This window comes from Sminthopsis crassicaudata, chromosome 2, assembly GCF_048593235.1.
Source record: "Sminthopsis crassicaudata isolate SCR6 chromosome 2, ASM4859323v1, whole genome shotgun sequence".
Taxonomy (NCBI): Eukaryota; Metazoa; Chordata; class Mammalia; order Dasyuromorphia; family Dasyuridae; genus Sminthopsis; species Sminthopsis crassicaudata.
Window position 1 is genome coordinate 346,346,042 of NC_133618.1, and position 20,771 is coordinate 346,366,812.

The 20,771-nt window shown below is 33.9% G+C and overlaps 1 protein-coding gene and 1 long non-coding RNA gene across 2 annotated transcripts; one reads left to right on the plus strand and one right to left on the minus strand.

Moving 5' to 3' along the window:
* The first annotated feature begins 769 nt into the window (after positions 1-769).
* Positions 770-20,380, plus strand: PAX9 (paired box 9). Its single transcript, XM_074290693.1, has 4 exons — positions 770-996; positions 2,041-2,667; positions 6,151-6,290; positions 16,275-20,380. Exons 1-4 carry the CDS (start codon positions 993-995, stop codon positions 16,527-16,529), a joined length of 1,026 nt encoding a protein of 341 aa, XP_074146794.1. The 5' UTR covers positions 770-992; the 3' UTR covers positions 16,530-20,380.
* On the minus strand, positions 4,341-10,828 carry LOC141556499 (uncharacterized). The gene is made up of 3 exons (XR_012486544.1): positions 10,786-10,828; positions 7,832-7,880; positions 4,341-4,401 (listed from the first exon to the last, which is right to left on the minus strand). It is a non-coding gene; the product is annotated as an uncharacterized LOC141556499 (long non-coding RNA).
* Positions 20,381-20,771: the final 391 nt, after the last annotated feature.

Consider the following 20,771-nt stretch of genomic DNA (forward strand, 5'->3'; position numbering starts at 1 on the left):
AATCCGGCTTCTAGCCGCAGGATCTACATAGAGAAAATAGTTTACCTTCTCTAACTTCTTATCTTCTCCAAGAGACCTTCTTAAAGTAAAGCCATAATATGGCCACTAGCTTGTCTTCTGAATTGGAAAACTTAAGCAGTTTCAGATAAGGATTTTCTGTGGTAAAGGATATTGAACCTTATCAGGCTTCTTATCCCAGACTCTGAATTTGGGTGGTCTCACCAGGCCTACCTTTCTTTTGCTATGACCAAGTTTCTAAAAGTGCCTCTTCATGCCAAAGTTATGACGTCATTAGAGATTAAATAATTCTAAATGCTTTTCTTTTCATTCCTCAGTCCACACCTTCCAACACATATGTTAACTTCAATTATTTGATATTAGCCTAAAAAGGTACTGACAATGCTAATCTAATGTAGTTTTGACCCAACGCAATCATTCCCTTCTCTTCCTGGTCTCCTTCCATAATCTGGTTTAATGTTTTAATTTAGTTTAATTTAATTTAATTTAATTTGACTAACCAATATATATTTATTCATGATTTTTGCTTTCTCTTTGAGTTACAATAGGACAGATGTTAAATATTCATTTCTATTGTTATTTAGAAATCCAGGTGCTAAGGACTACTAAAAGAGAGAACGGGAAGGAGTTTCCAGAATTGTACTGCCAGTTACCTTCAACAGCCAATCTCAAAATCATTTTCTTTGAGGCCCGCCTCCTTGGAGGTGGGTCATTGGTGATTGATAGGCAGACACCCAGCCCAACTCAGCCAAGCCCACTCGACTGCTTAGATTGAAATGCAGAACTCATACCTCTTTCTTCGGGACACAGACTTCCTTTTATCCCTTTCCCCCTTTAATTTCTTGTTCTTTGCTCCTGGGTTAAACAGGAAAGACTCGTGGCTAGACCTAGGGGAGACTGAGACACTGAGGAAATAGTCAAAGTTAGTTCTTGAAAGTCTAGAGTGACTGCTTATTGGTGTCCTGGTCAAAGGAATGGGTAAGTGGCTGTGTACTGTAATGGGAAAATTTTCTGTTCTGTCAGACTGTGTGAAAGGACAAGTGGCAGGAGGAGGGAGAGAGAGAGAGAGAGAGAGAGAGAGAGAGAGAGAGAGAGAGAGAGAGAGAGAGAGAGAGAGAGAGAGAGAGAGAGAGAGAGAGAGAGAGAGAGAGAGGAGGGGAGGGAAGGGGAGAGGGGAGAGGAGAGAGAGAAGAGAAGAAAGAGGAGAGAGGAGAGAGGAGAGGCAGACAGAGACAGACAGAAACAGGGAGAGGGACTGAAGAAAAAGAGACTGGGACAGAGAGATAGGGACACAGAACTAGAAAGGGACAGACACAGAGACAGAGACACAGAGAGAAACATATTCAGAGAAAGGAAGAGAGAATTATAATTTGTTACCGGAAAGTCCCAACTTGCTTATCGACTTTGCTCGTGTTTCCTACACGTTGTAACCATACGTTAAAGGTCAATAATACAGGGAGATCTAATGTTTGGGTGAGTGATTATTAAAGCCATTAGAATAAAGGAACTTTTACATTATGGATCACTAGAGTACCGGTGGAGGCGTACTCAACAAATTTGGCTTCTCTTCGAATCTGTCTTTAGAGCTGGTTGAGCAGAATACCTAGCTGAGCGTAAGATGTTGAAACATAGAGAGTTTGTGAATCCCAAGAATTGTGCCTGATTTCCTCTAGTCAGTTTTGGAAAGAGTTTTGAGAACCCCAATAATCTGACTGCCTCTTTATTTTTAATTTGTGTCTAGAGCAACTAAAATATTTGGACAGCGGAAGGAGGATGGGGCAATGAAGTAAGCAGTTAATTTCAGTGAGGTTCCAAACCGTGCGATTTGGGAGACACACAGATTTGGGTCTAGAGAAAGGAGTGTCAGTTCAGTCATACCCATCGGGCTCTTAGAGGGATTAGTCCAGGGATCTCTTTTGTTTTTTCCCTGAGAACTTCAGGAAGGAGGAAGATTGGTGCTTTGATAAGTATCACAACACTCTGTGTGTGTGTGTTCGCGTGCGCGTGTATGTTCTTTTGCAGAGCCAGCCTTCGGGGAGGTCAACCAGCTGGGAGGGGTATTCGTGAACGGGAGGCCTCTACCCAACGCCATCAGACTCCGCATAGTGGAACTGGCTCAATTGGGCATTCGGCCCTGTGACATCAGCCGACAGTTAAGAGTATCCCATGGTTGTGTCAGTAAGATACTGGCGCGCTACAATGAGACGGGCTCCATCTTACCTGGGGCGATTGGGGGAAGTAAACCTCGGGTCACTACCCCCACAGTTGTGAAACATATTCGGACTTACAAACAGAGGGATCCGGGAATCTTTGCGTGGGAGATTCGTGATCGTTTGCTAGCAGACGGTGTGTGTGACAAGTACAACGTGCCTTCAGTCAGTTCCATCAGCCGAATCCTTCGCAACAAGATTGGGAATCTGTCTCAGCAGAACCAGTATGATTCTTACAAACAGCATCAGCCACCGCCTCAAGCCACCTTGCCTTATAACCACATATATTCCTATCCGAGTCCAATTACAGCAGCTGCAGCCAAAGTACCCACTCCTCCTGGAGTGCCCGGAATTCCCAGCAATATGGCCATTCCTCGAACTTGGCCCTCTTCGCATTCTGTCACTGATATCCTGGGAATCCGTTCCATCACAGACCAAGGTAAGTTCGGGCCTGAGAGGGAGGGAGGGAATAGTAACAGCGACGTTTATTTTTTCCTTTCCCCATTCTCACCACGCCAAACTCCTCTTTAAGACTTTTAAGTCGCTTTAGTACTCTCCACTTGGAAAACTATTATCTATGGATAGTCCTCCTGACCCTACTAACGGAAGGCACTTTTATTAGGAAGTATAGAGTTCTCTTTCCTTCCTCCCTAGTAATTGCAATTCACTATTTTCTTAAAACAACAACAAAACAACCTTTTTCCCCTTCACTTCGAACTACTCACCTCAGAAAACACTTTACCTAGAGTCTGTTCTCTAGAATTTGATTCAAATTATGAATCCAAGACAGTGTAACTTCAAGTTTAAATAGCAACGGAGAAGAGAAAAGGATTATGCTAACTCTTCGAAAGACAATTCAGTTCCTAGACCAGGCCTCATGGAGCTAAGGCTTTGCATTGAAATTTCCAAGTTCCCCTACTCTTAATCAGGCCAAATTTGCTCAGACAGGAAGTTCAAATGTCACCTAATTGGTTTCATTCTTTATGCTTCACTTTATGAAACAGTGAGTGAATCAAAAAGAAAACCATCGGTTACTTTGTGCGGCTCTCCTTCCATGAATTAATTTTCTACTTTATTATTGTTCTTGTTTCCATTCTACCTTGAATTGGGGAGAAGGAGAGAGAAAGACTGTGGGAGGGAGATAATGTCAGTCTTTGCTGATAGTTGTTTCTCTTTACCTAAAATCTACACATTCTTGTGAACAAATCTTTTTATTTTTTAATTTTGTCTAAAACGAAATAGACTAAGATTCTTTATATTTAATACCTTCTTTTTCTTTTATTTTTCCTTCATACTGTTTATCTTGCGTTTGTACTCTGCTTGTCTTTCTCTTATTTCAGCTTCCTCTGTATATTTTTCGGTTCTGCAGCCAGAGTAGAAAGCTGTTTTTATTTTGCTTTTAGCTGCAATAGGATCGTTTCCCTTTTCTCCTTTGCCCTTCCATCCCCCTGCCTGTCCCAACACCTCCCTCTCCTCTCTCTCTCTCTCTCTCTCTCTCTCTCTCTCTCTCTCTCTCTCTCTCTCTCTCTCTCTCTCTCTCTCTCTCTCTCTCTCTCTCTCTCTCCTCTTCCTCCCTTCTTCGTTCCTTTCCTCCCTCCCTTCCTCGTCTGTTTTCTACATCGGTAGACTAGGGAACATCTTTTTGGCCCCGCAGATTAGCCTCCTAAAGTCCGGGGTAATCAGTATTTTCGTAGGCGAAATTTGTTTTCTTTTACTAAACTGTTAAAAATGCCGGAGAGGCAGATCTCAAATAATAGTGAGGACTGAGAGTTGTGAAACTTACTTATCAGCTCTCTATGCGTTTGGAAAGAGCGGAGGGGCAATTCCATTTTGGAAAGGATAGATACCTTTAATTATTTCCTCCTTTATTAACACCACATTGGCACAGTTGCCTCTTTCAGTAATCAAACAACAGTCGCTGCTTTTCATTCCCTAGTTGTTGATAACATCATTTAAAAGACTCTTCTGAAAGTCCTCATCAGAGCCAGTCAAGTTAGAGTGAACAGAACATTGGAAGCTACATTCTGAGGGTTGTTTGCCCTTGATTTATAGGATAAATTGACCTCGCTGACATTTAAAGGAAGCTTCTATTCATGAGAAAGTGTGGGATCTGTAGGTTCTCTCAGCGATCTCAGTTTCTTAAGACATTTGGCTGGTACCCATCGACATTTTGCTACGAAAGACGAAGAGATATAGACAGCTCTGTGTTGGAACATAGACTCAATTCAAATGAGAACTCGACTTAATTAATTTATGAGGAAAACTCATTCAATAGGGGTAGACAAAATTGAAAAAAAAATTTCTCCCAACAGGAATCACAGTTAGATTAAGATATCGCTTAGCAATTTCTCTGATTAGTGAAATCTTCATTGTGATGTGTTTGTTGTAGTTGTTTTTAAATGCTCTAACATTGAAAAATCTTGCTTGTGAAAAACAATTATTCTACCTAATCATTGCTCCTAAACATTCTGTCATTGTTATATTTATGCGTGTATCTAAATTTCAAAAAGAAAAAAAGTCTAACTTTTCAATCCATATCACTGCAAAATAATATGATGTGAAGTGTGCATGTTCTAAAGCCTGAGTCTCTTTTAAAAGAAGCATACTAATAAAAAAGTGGTAATGAATGAATAAGCATAGCTTTAGATTAAATTTTAGAATTGTTTTGTCACTTACGTTTGTGATTGTCAATTAGAAATAAAAAAGATTCGTGAATCTTTCGTTCATCCTCCTAAAATACCGAATTATTGAACATGCTTTTATTTCTATTCCCTTTCTCTTCCTTGCATGACCATTCTTTTTTCTAACACTTTCTATAAAGCCTAGGATTTTAGAATGGTAAACAACTTATTTATTATCACAGTCCCTCATTTTTTCATAAATACTTCTACTGCTCATATTTCATATCTGATTGACACAAACATCTCGATATTACCCTCCATCTGTATAATTGTAACAATACTAAAAAGTCCATATCAGGCATACATATGGGAAAAATGGGCACTTGTATTCAATTCTAATTGTGCATCATTCTTGTTATTTGTTCCTATGCTTTTCAAAGAACTTTTAAAATATTTTTTTTATTTCCATTGTTGTTTTTCCCATGCTGTAGTCCCATTCGACAAGACCAGTGGCTAGACACCTATTTTTCAGAAATAACATTTTGGGGTTTGGGGAGATTTTTGTGAATTCATAATTGAAGGAAATACTAACTTTCAATTCTAGATTAGTGAAAATAAGAATTTTTTAAATTTCAAGTTCAGGATTCCCCCCCCCCCTCAAAGAAAATGGATTGTGAACTCCAGTTTAAGAACTCCTGAATTCCATTGATTTACATGAAAAAAATGTGAAATACAGAGGGATATCTATAAATATAAACACATTCACGCTAAGACTGAAATGTTTGCATTCTTTTCATCTTTAGCTCCAGCCTTCTTAATCTTGCTTGATTAGCCTTCTAGGGAAGTTGGGTTTAAAATAGAGAAGGGTAAGGCAAAGCCTTACTTGCCTCTTTATTTTTCTTTCCTTGATGCGGGGAAAACATACTTTCTGGTTTCCTCCTCGTTTCTCCACTAAAGTCAGGTGGAAAATAAAAGTCTTTGTTTTTTCTTTTTAAAGCAAAAAAAAATTTGCTGGAGAAGACCTATTCAGATTGCAGCATAATTCAGGCTAAAAATACTTTTAATTCAAAAAGACCAAAAGAGACAGTTTGGCCCAGTACTGGGGAAGGGCAGAGTAAGACCAGAGAGGAATTTAACTGAATTCTGCAGACTCTGGATTTAGAGGCATCATTGGCTCCCCTCTGGGGATTTTAGGCAAGTTTGAGGAGAGGTTAGATGTGTCTCAAGATCACAAAACTCATTTCATGAAGCCTCAGCCAGGCTCTAGCTTGCCTAATTTCTGCTTTTCTTTTCTACCACAGGGAGCGACAGTTCCCCTTTTCATAGTCCAAAGGTGGAAGACTGGAGTAGTTTGGGCCGCAACAACTTCCCTACCCCTGCCCCACACCCGGTCAATGGTCTGGAAAAAGGTTCTTTGGAGCAGGAGGCCAAATATGGACAGGTAAGGAAAGACTGGGGTCCAAAGGCATCCCTGGAGCTCTACTTTTAGGAATGGTCCACATAGGCACACTCTGAGACTGATGAGCTAGGAATTCGTAGTGTGTATATTTTTTAAAGCCCAGCGATACAATGAAGAATCACACATTTAATCCTGAAACTGTTCTATGATAAGTGTGATTGTCTCCATTTTACACACTAGGAAACCAAAACTAGAAGAGATTTTAATTAAGTGACTTGCCAGAATACGATCCCTAAAGTTCCTTACTCTGAAATCAATGGTATTAGAATTTTTTGGATGTTAGGGATTATTCCGTTCTTAGTCACTAACAGGAACTAATCCTATACCAAGTTGGTAATGTTAAGAAACAGATTCTCCTGCTCTGTCTTTCCAAGGAACATAGGCAGAGAATTGCCTAGATTCAAAATTTCTTTTCTCTATTCTCACTTTGAACCTCTTCAGTTCTCCAAAATTCATGTGCATTAGCCTAAAGTGGGGGACCACAGATGGATGCTCCAAAGACATAGGAGGCCCTTTGGTTTACATAATACAAATCTCCTCCACCCTCACCCCCCAGTCTTAAGCGTATGCTCAGAAGGTGTGGAGCCTCTGTGCAAAGACAGGAGAAATGATAGAATCAGATCCTGATATTGAGAATTTCAGGATGGCATTGGATGGCAGGAAGCAGGCTGTGTGATCTTGTGTATCTAGCATTCTCTAGTCATCAATCCCCTAATCGGGGGAAGAGGGGATGGAAGATGATACAAGTAAGCTCTTTTCTGGGTTGGGGGAAAATGTCTGAGCCATGACCAGCAACTCCTTCCACACATCCCCGCCAGACTCAGGGTAAATGTTTCTGGTGGCTTAGAAATGCCCAAAGTGGAAAGGAAAGAAAAGTACAGAGAAATCCATAGTTTTAGTTCCAAATTCAGCTGGAGTTCTCTTTCACAACTTGGTCTTTCATTTGATGGTTCTGCTGAAATCTTTAAATAGAGGTTTCTGATTAATGCCTGCTATGGCTGATTTGGTAGTCAAGACCATCCATCTGCGGGTACTTTCTGGTTTAGGGATTGTGCATTTTAATCTTAATTTTAAACACTTCCGGGGATTACTGTGGCCATTACAAACCAAAATCTGCCACACAGGGAACTGGGGCAACTAGATAAAAGCTAATAAAATTAGCATTTGTGATTAAAGGTCAAATCATAATCTCCCAAAAAAGTTTTAGTGAAAAAACCTCAAATTGTACTGAATGGTGGTGGACTGTTTAATTTTTGTTTCCTTCCCTTTCCCAAAAGGAGATATTAAATCACTAAAAACAAAAACAAAAACAAAAACAAAAACAAAACAACTGACCACCACCACAACAACAACTACAACAAAACCCAAGCCAAATAAAGATTACCACCCTAGAATTTTAAATCTAAATTCAACAGTTAAGTATACACTCTGGACTTAAGTACATACTCAGGCTTGCAAGTTACAAATATACTCAAATGTTACCCAAGCATACATATTGTCCAAATTCTGAAAACTCCAAATACCTAGCTTTCACTGGGTGCCTTTATTTCTGAGTATTCAAGATTTCTCTTTCTAGAAAGGAAAAAAAAAAGATTATTAACATAAATTGAGCTTTTTATTTATATTACTCTCTTGGAAACCCTGAATGATTTCCTTTTACAGAACCTTCCTTGCCCCACTTAAATAACAAAAATAGAAGAAAAATTATATACACTATCTCATTATATTCTCTCTACAATTTAACAAGATAATCAAGGGTCTAAATATCAAGAGTTTGAGAATCATCCAAGGTCATACCATTCTTATGTAGCCTAGTGAAGACTAGAAGATCTTTTTTAAACTCCCTGGCCAGAATCAGAATATTTTCCCCCCTCTTCAGTGATAACATAACCTCTACCAAAACATTTATTAACAAGGAGAGAGTTTTCTCTTTGTTCACTGTATACCTACTAAAAGTAATATTGATAAGAAAAAATTATAAAGAGATCTTTGATGTTATTAAACATCAAAAGATGTTCCCCCCCCTACCTTAATGCTGAACTTTTAGCAATCAAATTAACTTTTATGAATTATATTTTTGAGCTCAATCTTCAGGATGTCTCCAAGGATTTTGATAGACATTATTATATATTCTATGAATAGCATAGAGAAATTCATAAATGGAAAGGATTTTATTGTTCTCTTGGGATGAAATCGGTTGTTATACAGTTAGTTTCTCTATGCAAATAAAAAAACCTTGAATCTCTTTTCCTGTCACTTAAAAATTGTAGATCTTTTCTTAAAAAGCTTAAATAAATTTTATTCATAGATATTATCATAAAGCTAAATCAATAAAAAACATAAAAGTTTGAACACTGTGAGATTTGCTTCAAGATGACATTCCAAACAAAAATTGCTTATATTAGACAGACTGAATATTCATAAATGGTAAATCTTAGAACTGAACCAGACATAGAACTGAAAGAAACAGTAAGTCAAACAGTAAGTTTCCTCCTGTGCTCAGGAAGAAAAAACTAAAGCCGAAAACTGATTTTTTTTTCACCCCAAAGAAAAAGCTATTATATGTCAAAGTAAACCATGGATATTCTTATTTGCATTTTTTTTTGTACTGCTAAGGAACTAATTACTATATTATTACATTTAGACAATTAAAAATAATGCAAATGTTTAAGTAATGAAAAATGTCTAACTAATTTGACTCTTTGAGTGCCTTGTTAATTTTCTAAGGATCTAAGAATGTGCTGGGCTTAAGTTTAATTTAAATTTAAATATTAAACAACATATTACTTTAAATTTGCAGAACACCTTATATACTTTATCTCATTTAAGCCACACTGTGACCCATTTTTGCAAAGCATTTTACAGATGAGAGAACTTGCACTTAGATTAAATGATTAACTGATGTATCAGTTAATAGTAATAATAATAACTAAGTATCAGAGGCAGAATTTGAACCCAGCTTTTTCTGACTTCAAGTCCAGGAGGTAATTCACCATGACCCTATGATTCTATAGATCAAAAAGAAGCCTGTATATATTTGAAGATTCAAACACCTTTTGATTGTGGAATGTAATATAATTCCTTGGCTAAAAAATTCATACATATATATAAACGTGCTCATGTGTGCATATATCTTTTCATTGTCCAAAAAACACAACTTTATTAATATTACTTTTGAAAATGTCATCAATATTTTCAATAAAATAATGCAAAGCTTTTGGTAATATGTTTGGTCTTTAAGTCTGTGACTTTTGGGGGTGGTGTGGAAAAAAGGTCACAATTTTTAACATTTACACAATTTATTACTCTTAAGGGGCATTTGTGAACACAAAAGATATTATTTAACTTCCTTTTGCTGTGCAGTACATGTGAATATTACACATTATCTTTTTTATTATATAAATGAGGAATTCCAACTTTGCAGAACATGAATCATTTATCCAAGGCCAGGCATCAGATCAAGGGGGAATATTCAGCTTCTTGACACTCAGATCATAAAAGTTCACCAAGGTAACTTTCAAATGACAATGCAGGATGGGGTGGGAGTGGTTGTAAAACTTGTTTTAGAAAAACAAATTTAGATTTGATGTTACAAAAAATTTCCTAACAATTAGAACTACCTACAAATGGAGTTCTTCAATTAGATATTAGAAAATGACTTAGTGGTCCTTTTGTGTTTGGGTTGGACTAGATGGCCACTGAGGTCTCTTAAAACTAAAGCTGAGAAATGATTTTTTTTTTTCACCCCATAGAAAAAGCTGTTATATGTTAAAGTAATCCATGGCTATTCTTATTTGCATTATTTCTCTTTTGTACTGCTAAGGAACCAATTACTATATTATTACATTTAGACAATTAAAAACAATTCAAATGTTTAAGTAATAAAAAATGTCTAATTACTTTGAAGTCTTAATTTTCTAAGGCTCTAAGGATGTGCTGGGCTCAAGTTTAATTTAAATTTAAATATTAAACAACATATCACTTTAACTTTGCAGAGCACTTTACATACTTTACCTCACTTAAGCCTCACTGTAACCCATTGTTGCAAAGCATTTTACAGATGAGAGAACTTGCACTTAAATTAAATGATTCTCAAATTCTATGATTCTATATGAGTGCAACAACAAAAAACATATAGATTTGATGGCTGCTGTATACTGTGTTTTTGGTTCCCAATTTAAAGCTCCAAAGAATATCTGCTTGATTCTTATAATTAGAGCCTTATATACATTTCAGCTACATATCCATATGTTTGAAGGAAAGCTCAGCATAATGTTTTTTTTTTTTTTTTTTTTTTTAACATTGCTGCACTGTATGATTGGCATTTTATGGTACTTTTGAGTATTCCACTTCTATTTTCTCACATAAATTGGAATGTTTTACAGATAAATACTAACAAATTCAGATTGTCTTTATCCATGGATAAAAAATGGAGACATTATTATTAGGCTTAAAAAAGGAAAAGAAAAATACTTACTCTGTTTCTCACTCTATGAATCAATTCTTTCTTCTATTCTTTCATGGCTGATTCTTTGCCAACTTCAGTACTGAGAACACATAATCCTTGGTGGCTATTGTGACATAATACAAAAGATTTCACAAAGAATGATGGAAATTTGTCCCATATATACAATTGTATGTATGAATAATGATTTTAAAATGAATTGATACCTTTTATTAGTTTAAATTACTTGGTCAATTTTCTGCAGACACTCCCCCAGAGTTTTCCAAAAAATAAAAAATATATATACTTGTTTATTACCCAACTGAAAAGAAAATTTAAAGGTAGGTTTCAGTTACAGGTATTATCCTCACTTTAGAATAAATTAACACTTCTTTGGAATTTATGATGATCTCAATTATGAAAGTATTATTTAGACTGGTTAATTAACCTGGCTATTAATTAATTAATTAATTAATACTGGTTAACCAAGTATTAACAAGAAAAACTTTGATGATGAAACATGTCAAATGTCAAATGAATCCTTTCATAAAACTTCATATTTTTAAAAGCTGTTGTCAATTTGCACAATATTTTAAAGCTGGTGTTATATTTTTAAATTATAAAATGTTGGAAAAATATCAGTACTTCATAGTTTTCCATTCCCCAGGGACAATTAAAGCTGCAACTTGATAACTAAACATAATTAAGATCCTTTTTAAAATGTATGTTGAAACAATAATTACAACTGTCACTTCATTTATCAGATTTTTAAAGGGGGGACTGCTTAGTATATACTGGATTAAGAGAGAGCATTGGCAGTTGAAAAAATGCTTACATAAAACATTTAGGGACTTTTGTTTATTAATATATTCCAGTGCTTTTTCTTGCTTATGATTTCAAGATTGGAATTCCAGGTAAAGGACATCTATATTTGCAGTCAAGTTTACTTCACAAAAGTGCCCTATAAATAGAAAGCAAATTCAAGTGAATTTGAGGGAATAGTCATTTGGAAATATTTAATGGATAAAAGATTGGATAAGGGATCTGGCTTTCTTCCTCTGGACTTTCTTTAAGGGATATTATTGAGTAGACAGACAATTCTCAGAATTTAAAGAATAGTCTATAGCTTCCAATGGCCAGACAGTTGTCATACCAGTTTCTTCTGTGGTTTGAATGCTGACAGACTTCCATTTTTTTTCCCTCCCTGAGGTATGAAAGAGACATAAAGACTTCAGGATCAAATAAAGAGATAAATAGGGTAGAATTTTTATTTGTGAAGAACTCTTGTTATTTTAGTCATTCAGAAGATAATGCTTATTCTATGACAAAGTAAACATTCTGGTTCAAAGAGAAAATAGCATATTTTTGGACAAACATTTCAAACATTCAATAAGTCTGGCTTTTTGAGATTGCAGACCTATTTGAACCCCAGTAAATTTAGTTATTTTCTACATTTTGGCAACTTACTCCTTTTCATTTTTAGTAAGGACTTTATGCAACAAGATTATATTTTAAAGTTATTTCTAATATTACATCTTTTAACATTCTTGTTCAGTCAGTCACATCTAAGTCTTTGCTACCTTATGTCATGTCCTTCCATTCTTCACTACAATAGTCCTTGAAAAAAAAAGGATTGTGGAAAGACTCTCCAGAACCAGTTTGATTTCTGGCTGGTTTTTGAAAACAATATTTACTAGAACTAATAGAAACATACAAAAAAAGAATTTTCCAAAAAGAGAACTTTTTCGATTGATTGTTGAGATTTTTCAAAAAGTAGAAAATAAAACTAATTAATGTTAAAGGAAAGGACAAACATGCATTTGAACATTAATTAGTTAGGTTCTGGAGAGTCTTTCCACAATCCTTTTTTTTTCAAGGACTATTGTAGGTCTTGATAGAATATACACATATAAAAGAGGCTAATGGATGAGCTTTTATTTATAGCATCATTAGGTAAAGTAATTTTCAAAAATGAAATTTTCATTACTAATATTTCATTTGAAAAATTTGATTACTCTTCCCTGGGGATTCCATATTATTAGTTGATTTATAAATTGTATTTACAATCTCATTAAATAGAATAATTTAGTGCACTTGCTTTTATTATATTTATGATATACATTTGGGACCCTCTAGTTAAACTAAGTATAGCTTTTCATATTAGTTGTATACACTCTTCATTGAAAGCATTAAGTCCATCCTGGAAGTCTCGACCCATGTACTGATTTAGTGGGAAGAATAATCAGTGTGGCTATCTGTAATACTTCTTTCTTTGCTGTGGAAAATTTTACTCCTTCAGTGACTGTTTCATAAATATTAATTGACTGTCTTTTAGAGACCTGTGGTTTTTAGCAATGCCACTTTTTAAATTAATAATGAGAAAATGGAAGTGTTTATGTAATTTCTAGAGTGAATGTATAATAAAAGTGGCAGAAGACAGGCTCACTATGATGTTCAGAATCTGGGCCTTCCTCTCTCCAACTTTAAGTTTATAAAGTTAAAAATGTGCTTTAAAAACACATTTTCTCACAGTGAGATCATCTTTAGTTTAATAAAAAAACCAAAAGCTTTCTGGATAGCCATTTAAAGTAACATTTATTCTGCATGTTAAAAGAAAATCATTTAGCCTTTCTGTGCTGCTGTTAAAGGAAGATGACAAGGTTGACCTTGCTCATAGAGGTTTTGGGAGGAGTACACAATAAAAATAATTAACATCTCTAGCAAGTTTTAAAGTGCTATAAAGTGTTTAATAATAATGAGATTCCTAACAAACATCAAGTTTGGGGCCCTGAAGATGGAGAAACTAAGTTGAAATGAAAAAAAGGAAGCAAATTAGCAGCATACTTACCCTGAGCTAGTAAATCTAGTCATGAAGAGAAGTACCTGAAGGCAATGCTGGCTAGATTCCAGTGTACCACATCCCCTAGGTTCCAAAAGTATTATGTAAGAATTGGATGCAGCATCGTTTTCTAGAGAAGCTCAGAGTGACATTTTTCTTCATAATTACCTCTATGGATGGGAAAAGTTTAAACAGAGAATAGATTGATGATATGTAAAAAGACATAAAGCACAAGGGAAAAGATTAATATAAAGAGGGTATGGGGATGCAATTTTTTTAACAAAAGCAGAAATTTCAGGGGGGAAAGATTTGTCATATAGACAAACTGGTGGTTTAAAAACAAGTAGGGAGAAAAAACAATAGGTAGATAATGGGTTTTGTGAAGAGGGGATAGAATTCCTCTACCTAATCTTTTTTATTCATTGAAAAATTAAAAAGTTTGAAGTGATTGAAGAGTTTTTCCCCCAACAAAAATATTATACATGATGAGTTTACATGCATTTGATGTAGCTATCATTGCAAATACAATGATAAGTTTTTATGGAGAGGAGAGAAGCAATGCTGAGCTTTTTAAAATTGAAAGTACTGCTATATATTATTCACTTCTCTCAAGGAATTAGAATTTCTTGTTTATTATTAAAATATAAATAATGTAGGTTTATATCTTTGGTAAAGATTATAACTCTAAGACAGAAAGATGAAATTCAGGACTAGCTATGTTCAAGATCAGCCACAGATGTGAAAAACTTTCAAAAAAGGGAAACTAAATAAATCTTCTAATTTTTCCTGGTCTATTGAAAACTCAAAAACATCTTAAAGCATCCTTCAATATATTACTGGCTAGGTCAAACCAATCATCAGTCTTTTTGCTAAAAGATTTCTATTCTGTAACTCATCTCCTAAATTTCCTGGTACTTTTCCTCTTCAGAGTAATAGGACTTTCTGGAAAGACTCTGGAAAGAGTCATCACACTATCTCTAGAATAAGTATGAAGAATTAATATCACATATCTAGTTTTATGTGTTTCAATTCTTAAAGAGAAAATTTTAATGAGAAGATCAATTTGAAATTTATTTTATTCTTTCTAATAGATATCTAAGAGAAACACAATGATCGATTTAGTAAAATTTCCCAGTTATTCCTTAAATCAGAAAATCATAGAATGTGTTTAAATCAACCAAAGGAACATAATTTAACCAGTAATAAATAAAAATTACAGCAACTTGAATTAAATTATGCAAATTAAACTACAAAATAACTAGAGTCATTGTTCTTTACATTTTGAAAGGAATTTAGCAATTGTCTAGGGGGGGAAAACTTGTTTATTATTTAAATTTTATTTTTGAACTATATTTTTCTTTAAAACATACTATTTTGGATATGTATTATATATTTGTATACACACACATACACATTTCCATGATTAAAAAACATATACATATGTGTGTATATGTACAAGATACTGTATACACATATATGTGTGATTTTGAATAATGAAAAAATTTTCTGAAAAGCAAAATTTCTGAGTCATGCTTTCATTAGAAAAATATGTAAAAAATTTAGTTCATTCAAGTCAGCATTAGGAAGCAAGACATTTTTTTTTAAACACTGTAGAAAGTGAAACAATTACAACTGATTTGAAGAGCACAGAGAAAGTCCATGTCAGAATAAGAATTATAATTCAGGGTGTCTTTTGTAGTATTAATAGTAATAATAGCAACAATATTCCAAAAGTATGCCATTTCCTAAGGAGTTGTTTCTGACAAACTCCATACTTTTGTTTTGTTTGTGTTTTTAAAAACATTTATTGATATAACTTTAATATTCATGATTAAGTCAACAACTTTTAAGTGAATTGTCCGAGCAATTTCAAAATTTCAAAACTATATTCTAAATGGGAGGCTTGATTCTGGAGAAAAAAATTCTGAAAATTGCTCACTTATATGACAGGTATGTAAGAAGTTCTTAATCTTTTTTTTTTTTCAATCCTTTCTCAGTATATTGTTCTTAAAAGCAATGCATTTAAAAAAAGAAACCAAAGTAGGTGAAAATAAATATGTAATGTTTCCCATTCATATTCACAGACCCTTGAATTCCATTTACAGATCATCCTTCCTCATATGCCATCCCTTGCCTCCAAGGTTAAGAATCTTCAGATTAAGAACTTCTGACCTGTATTAAAAACTCTAACCAAGACAAAAACAAAAAGCCTATTGTTTGCTTTTCTTTTCTTTGTCAAGTAAGCATCTATGGTAAGAAAGCTAAACACTTACTATGTCATATTTAAGGAAGGTTATATACATTGTAACTTCCTACTGACAACTATGCTCTGCTTTCTTTATTAGAAGGAATATAAACTTGCACAAACACTTCAAGGAAAGAGCCAGAGAAAATGAATGGAGGTGGATTTCTATAGTAACAAAGTGCTAAAGAGCTTGATGAGTATCATTTCTTCCCTCACCTAATAGCTGCCTTAGTCCAGAGGAATGAAAATTTGTAAGACTACTTTTTGGAGTTTGTACTATGGCTTTTGTCCTAATAGTAAGAAACCAAATCTTCAGATGTATAGTTCAATAACTTGCTCAAAGACAACCTTCTACTTCTTCCTAAGAATCGGTTTTCTGTTTTTCAAATATAATTATTTTTCTTCCCTATACTTCTTTTATTTTCCTGTCCATTTCAGGCACCAAATGGTCTCCCAGCCGTCAGCAGTTTTGTGTCAGCATCCAGCATGGCTCCTTATCCTACCCCAACCCAAGTGCCACCTTATATGACATACAGCGCTGCTTCTTCTGGTTATGTTGCTGGACATGGTTGGCAGCATGCTGGCAGCACTCCACTCTCCCCCCACAACTGTGATATCCCAGCATCGCTGACATTCAAGGGCATGCAGACAGCCAGAGAAGGTAGTCACTCCGTTACAGCTTCTGCTCTCTGATATGAAGCTCAGTTCTAAACAACTTAGTTCCAACCTTTCTCACTCTGCATCAGTCAGTTCTCTTCTCTCCTCCAAGGCCACACTACCTTTATTCCTTCTATCCCAAACCTTTCTTACCTCCTTTTTCAGATTCACATCCTCTGTTTTAATGACCCTTAAATATTTTTTGCCCTAACATCTCTTTCACAGAAAAGCTGAAATAACTTTAGGATTCAAATAACAGAAGCAACATGAAGATATTTTCTATTGCCTACACAGTGTTTTTACTTGTAGAAGAACCTATATCCCTTAAAGGGCTCAAGAAACTTTTTTGATTTCATTGATAAAATCACACGTGTATATTTATTCTAAATCAAACCTGAACTTTTAAAATGTGCAATTTGTTGTTGAAGTGAAAATCAATAAAGGAAAACAAACATAGAAAAACATTATGCTATACCCTCTAATCAATCAAGGTGACCATGTAACCTTCACTTCACAATTTATTCACCTAGGGAATAAATCAACAACCAACTTGTTTGAGTGAATCAATTGATTTTGACAGATGACTTAATTGGGGTGTGTATGAAATTGTATATAGAATCAAGACAATATGTCAATTGTGTTCCTTCTGGTGCTTCAAACTGATTCCAAAGGTGTGATTGTTTATATTTTCTGTCAATTTGTAAATATGGCTTTGGGTAGCACTTGTGTTTTTTGTATTTTGGTACTTTTCTATTCCTTTCTGTTCCTACCAATCTTTGTATACTTTGGAAGAAACTTTTTTTAAAAGATGACTTTCTGATAATCTTTGACTTTGGTGGTGGACTACTCAGGCATTGGGAATATGGACTCTACACTCCACCAACTTTTGTGTATGCAGTGAAGTCTTCAAAATCTCATGAAGGATTTTTTCCCCCTACAATAGAGGAATCAAAAGGCAAAAAGGACAAGTCAATTTCCTCTACTGTACTTTAACCAGAGTACACACATGCCAAGCATAAAAAGACAAGCAGGTGAAACATAATTTGAACAACAACAAAAACCACAGAAGAAGTCACTTAGAAGCTTAAGTTTAATGTGAAACAAATGCAAGGACAATTTTTCCAATCAACTTAAGTTAAAAACCACTGTGAAACAAAGTTGTACTTTTATTGTTGACTTACATAAATGTTCAGCAATACAGCTCAAAATTATGTTGTAATTTAAAGAAAATGGAAAGTTTAGCTTTAGTGAATGTAAAAAAATGGCTTGCTGTGAAGTTTACATTGATGTACAGGAGCATGTTTCGCTTACAGGTAAACTGGTGGTGGCAATAGACATATAAATGATACTTAATTCTTAACAAAATCCCTTTACTAATTTCTGGATTCACAGGAAACTTTTAATTGCTAAATCATGTGATCTCAATTATTTTCCAATTTAATGTTAATAACAGAAAGTGTGTATGTGTGTGTGGGCACACGCATGTGTTTGTGTGTGTTATTGTGTGTGTTCATACATCTTAGCTGTTTCTTTGGAAAAATTCTACAGGTATTTTTTTTTTCTGTTTTGTTTATTAACCTCACATGCTTGAAAACAGAAGCATGGAAATAATATGATTTCTTTTTTTAATTGGCAAAATTCATTTATTAAAATATTAATATATTGTGGGTATTTTTTGACCTGTGCAATAACCAAAAGGGTATGTCACTAGATATGGAAGTTAAAGATTACATTCATAAAATGATCTTGATTTCTGCATTTCTATACTATACACAGCTTAAATGGCAATGCAATTCCTGCTATATCAATTTGATGGTCTCATTCATCTTAAATTCAGATAGCTAAATAATAAACAAACTCCCCACAAACATCATGGTGACCAAGGAAGCCCTTTCCCATCTCCACCCTCCCATCTCAAATAGCTGTCCTGTAACAGCCAATGCAATTTAACTTCAGTGCCACAAAGAGGCCTAAAGCAAAAGAAGCAATTGAATTTTCAAGGGCTTTCTTTGTTCTGTAAACTATTGTTGATATCTAGGAGTTTCTAGTCTAGTGAAAAAATAGACTATAAACCAAAAGAATGAGAGGTGCCAGTTCAATGTTTTTAAAGTGTTTGGACACTTTAAAAATTGTTCAAAGAGGGACTTTTCTGCTTATCAGAAAAACTGACATAGATGATAAAATTATTCATTGTCATTTTTTGTGGTTTTCCAGGTGGCATAAGGTCTTTAAAGAACACTAATTATTACTGGCCATATATGAAGCCAAATAATTTTATTTCTTTTTTTTATTTTCAAAAGTCTATTGTTATTATGCTATTTATATACAGTTTCTTATTGTTCTTGTATTTTTAAAATATGGAAAACATTTTAAATTCACATGGTGTAAATTGAAAATGACAAAAGCAAATCCCAAACATTATCTACTATTGAAATTATCTCACAACTTGAAGTTTCTCAAAAAGCTTAGAAAGCAAAGAGAAATGCAGTGACGTTTTTGATTTTTTTTTTTTTCATTATAATTGACATATCCTCTCTGTTTCCCTAGGGATAAAAGCATTCTTTTTAAACTGGCAGATATACTCTTTAGATGCATTTTCCTACACTGTCCATAAGGAGAGGCTGCCTTTATGCAGGCAAAACCCTCTTTGATATAATTTGGGAATATAACCGGTGTAGCTAGAATGCAATTGGATCTTACTAAAGGCACATTCTCATTTTTCTTTGCATTTCTGTTTTTAATTGTCCTTTTATTGAAAGATTGGGCTGAAATATAATTAAAATATCATGTTGGAAAGGAGGTACAACAGAAGGCTGTGTATGTATATAAGTATATTAAAAGCCTTTTATTTTTATATTTTGAATGTTCTAAATTAATAAAAATAATAATTGCAATGTTATCTTTTAATTTTAATTTTTAAAATATTTCTAACTAAAGTTTCCTCATGGCATTGGTTCACTCAGATATGTGTTGTCAAGAAGGGAGATCTCTCTTTGCTGATTTAAGCTACTGGAGTAATATCCTTACATCTATAACAAGAAAGTATAGTTATAGAATATGATGCAACTAACTACATAAAAACCAAAGATATTTTTGTTAGTCTATGTTAGTACAAGAATTTTTGGAAATGCTAAGAATGCCTAGTAATTTAAAATATTTGTACCTTCATGATATATCACAGACAGCAGACTTTCCTACCTCAGCTATCATTCAATCAGGAATGTAATTTTGATTTTTGCATTTTTCTAATAATCTCATATTATGCAAAAATCTGCATAATAACTAGTTACTTTCATTTGTTATTTTGAATAAAATAATTAGCAAGAAAGTGCTTCCAAATATGGATTCAAAAAAGGAGAGTTTATTGTATTGAAATTTAATATTTCCCAGTCAAGAATTTCTGACATAATGATTTGTAAAAATGTCCCATTTCAAACAATGGTTCAAAACAATATGGTAATCAGTAAAATTTATGCATGTACATGTGTATACACATATCTAATATATAATAGGGACTCATGTCACTATATTTATGGAATCACATTCATTCTGATTTAACTATTTGAAATAGTGAAAGTCAATGGAATAATTTAAACATTTAAAAATTAACTGATTCACTGTTTCAAATATTTATGTACAATAAATTTCCATTTTCACATGCTTGAAACATTTTCATAGTATTTTTAAAAGTAAACTATTGATACAGGAATCTAATTGCTTATTGAATATATAAGCAAATTTAAAAAACTTTGTTTTTCATCAAAGCACTTGAGTACTGTTAAAAATGGCAACAAAAATATTTAATTTTTTTCTACATATTTTTCTTTGACTTTGTATGAAGAAGTAATTATTATTGACATGGTAAAGATGAAGTGGGATTTGTCGCACATTTTGTTACAGAATTCATTCAAGTCATTCCTACTAATTTTGCTACTATATGAGTATTTCCACATTCTGATTACATATTTGCCCTAAATTACTTTTTTCTACATGTTCCATGTTCCCAATTACAGTTTAAATATATATCCAGAGAAATATTTAAATAATTTCTAAGTGTGTTTGTTTTTGAGAAAAGTTGATTTGTCCTTTATAGTTCAGTGTCTATCAACATTAATATTAGATTCTGTTTTGATTACTGTTGGTATAGAACAGATATTCATCATCTCAAAGGAAAAATAAAAGATTTCATAGGCAATCCTTGAATCACAAATTTTCCTGAAGCCAAGAATACATATATATATATATATATATATATATATATATATATATATATATGTA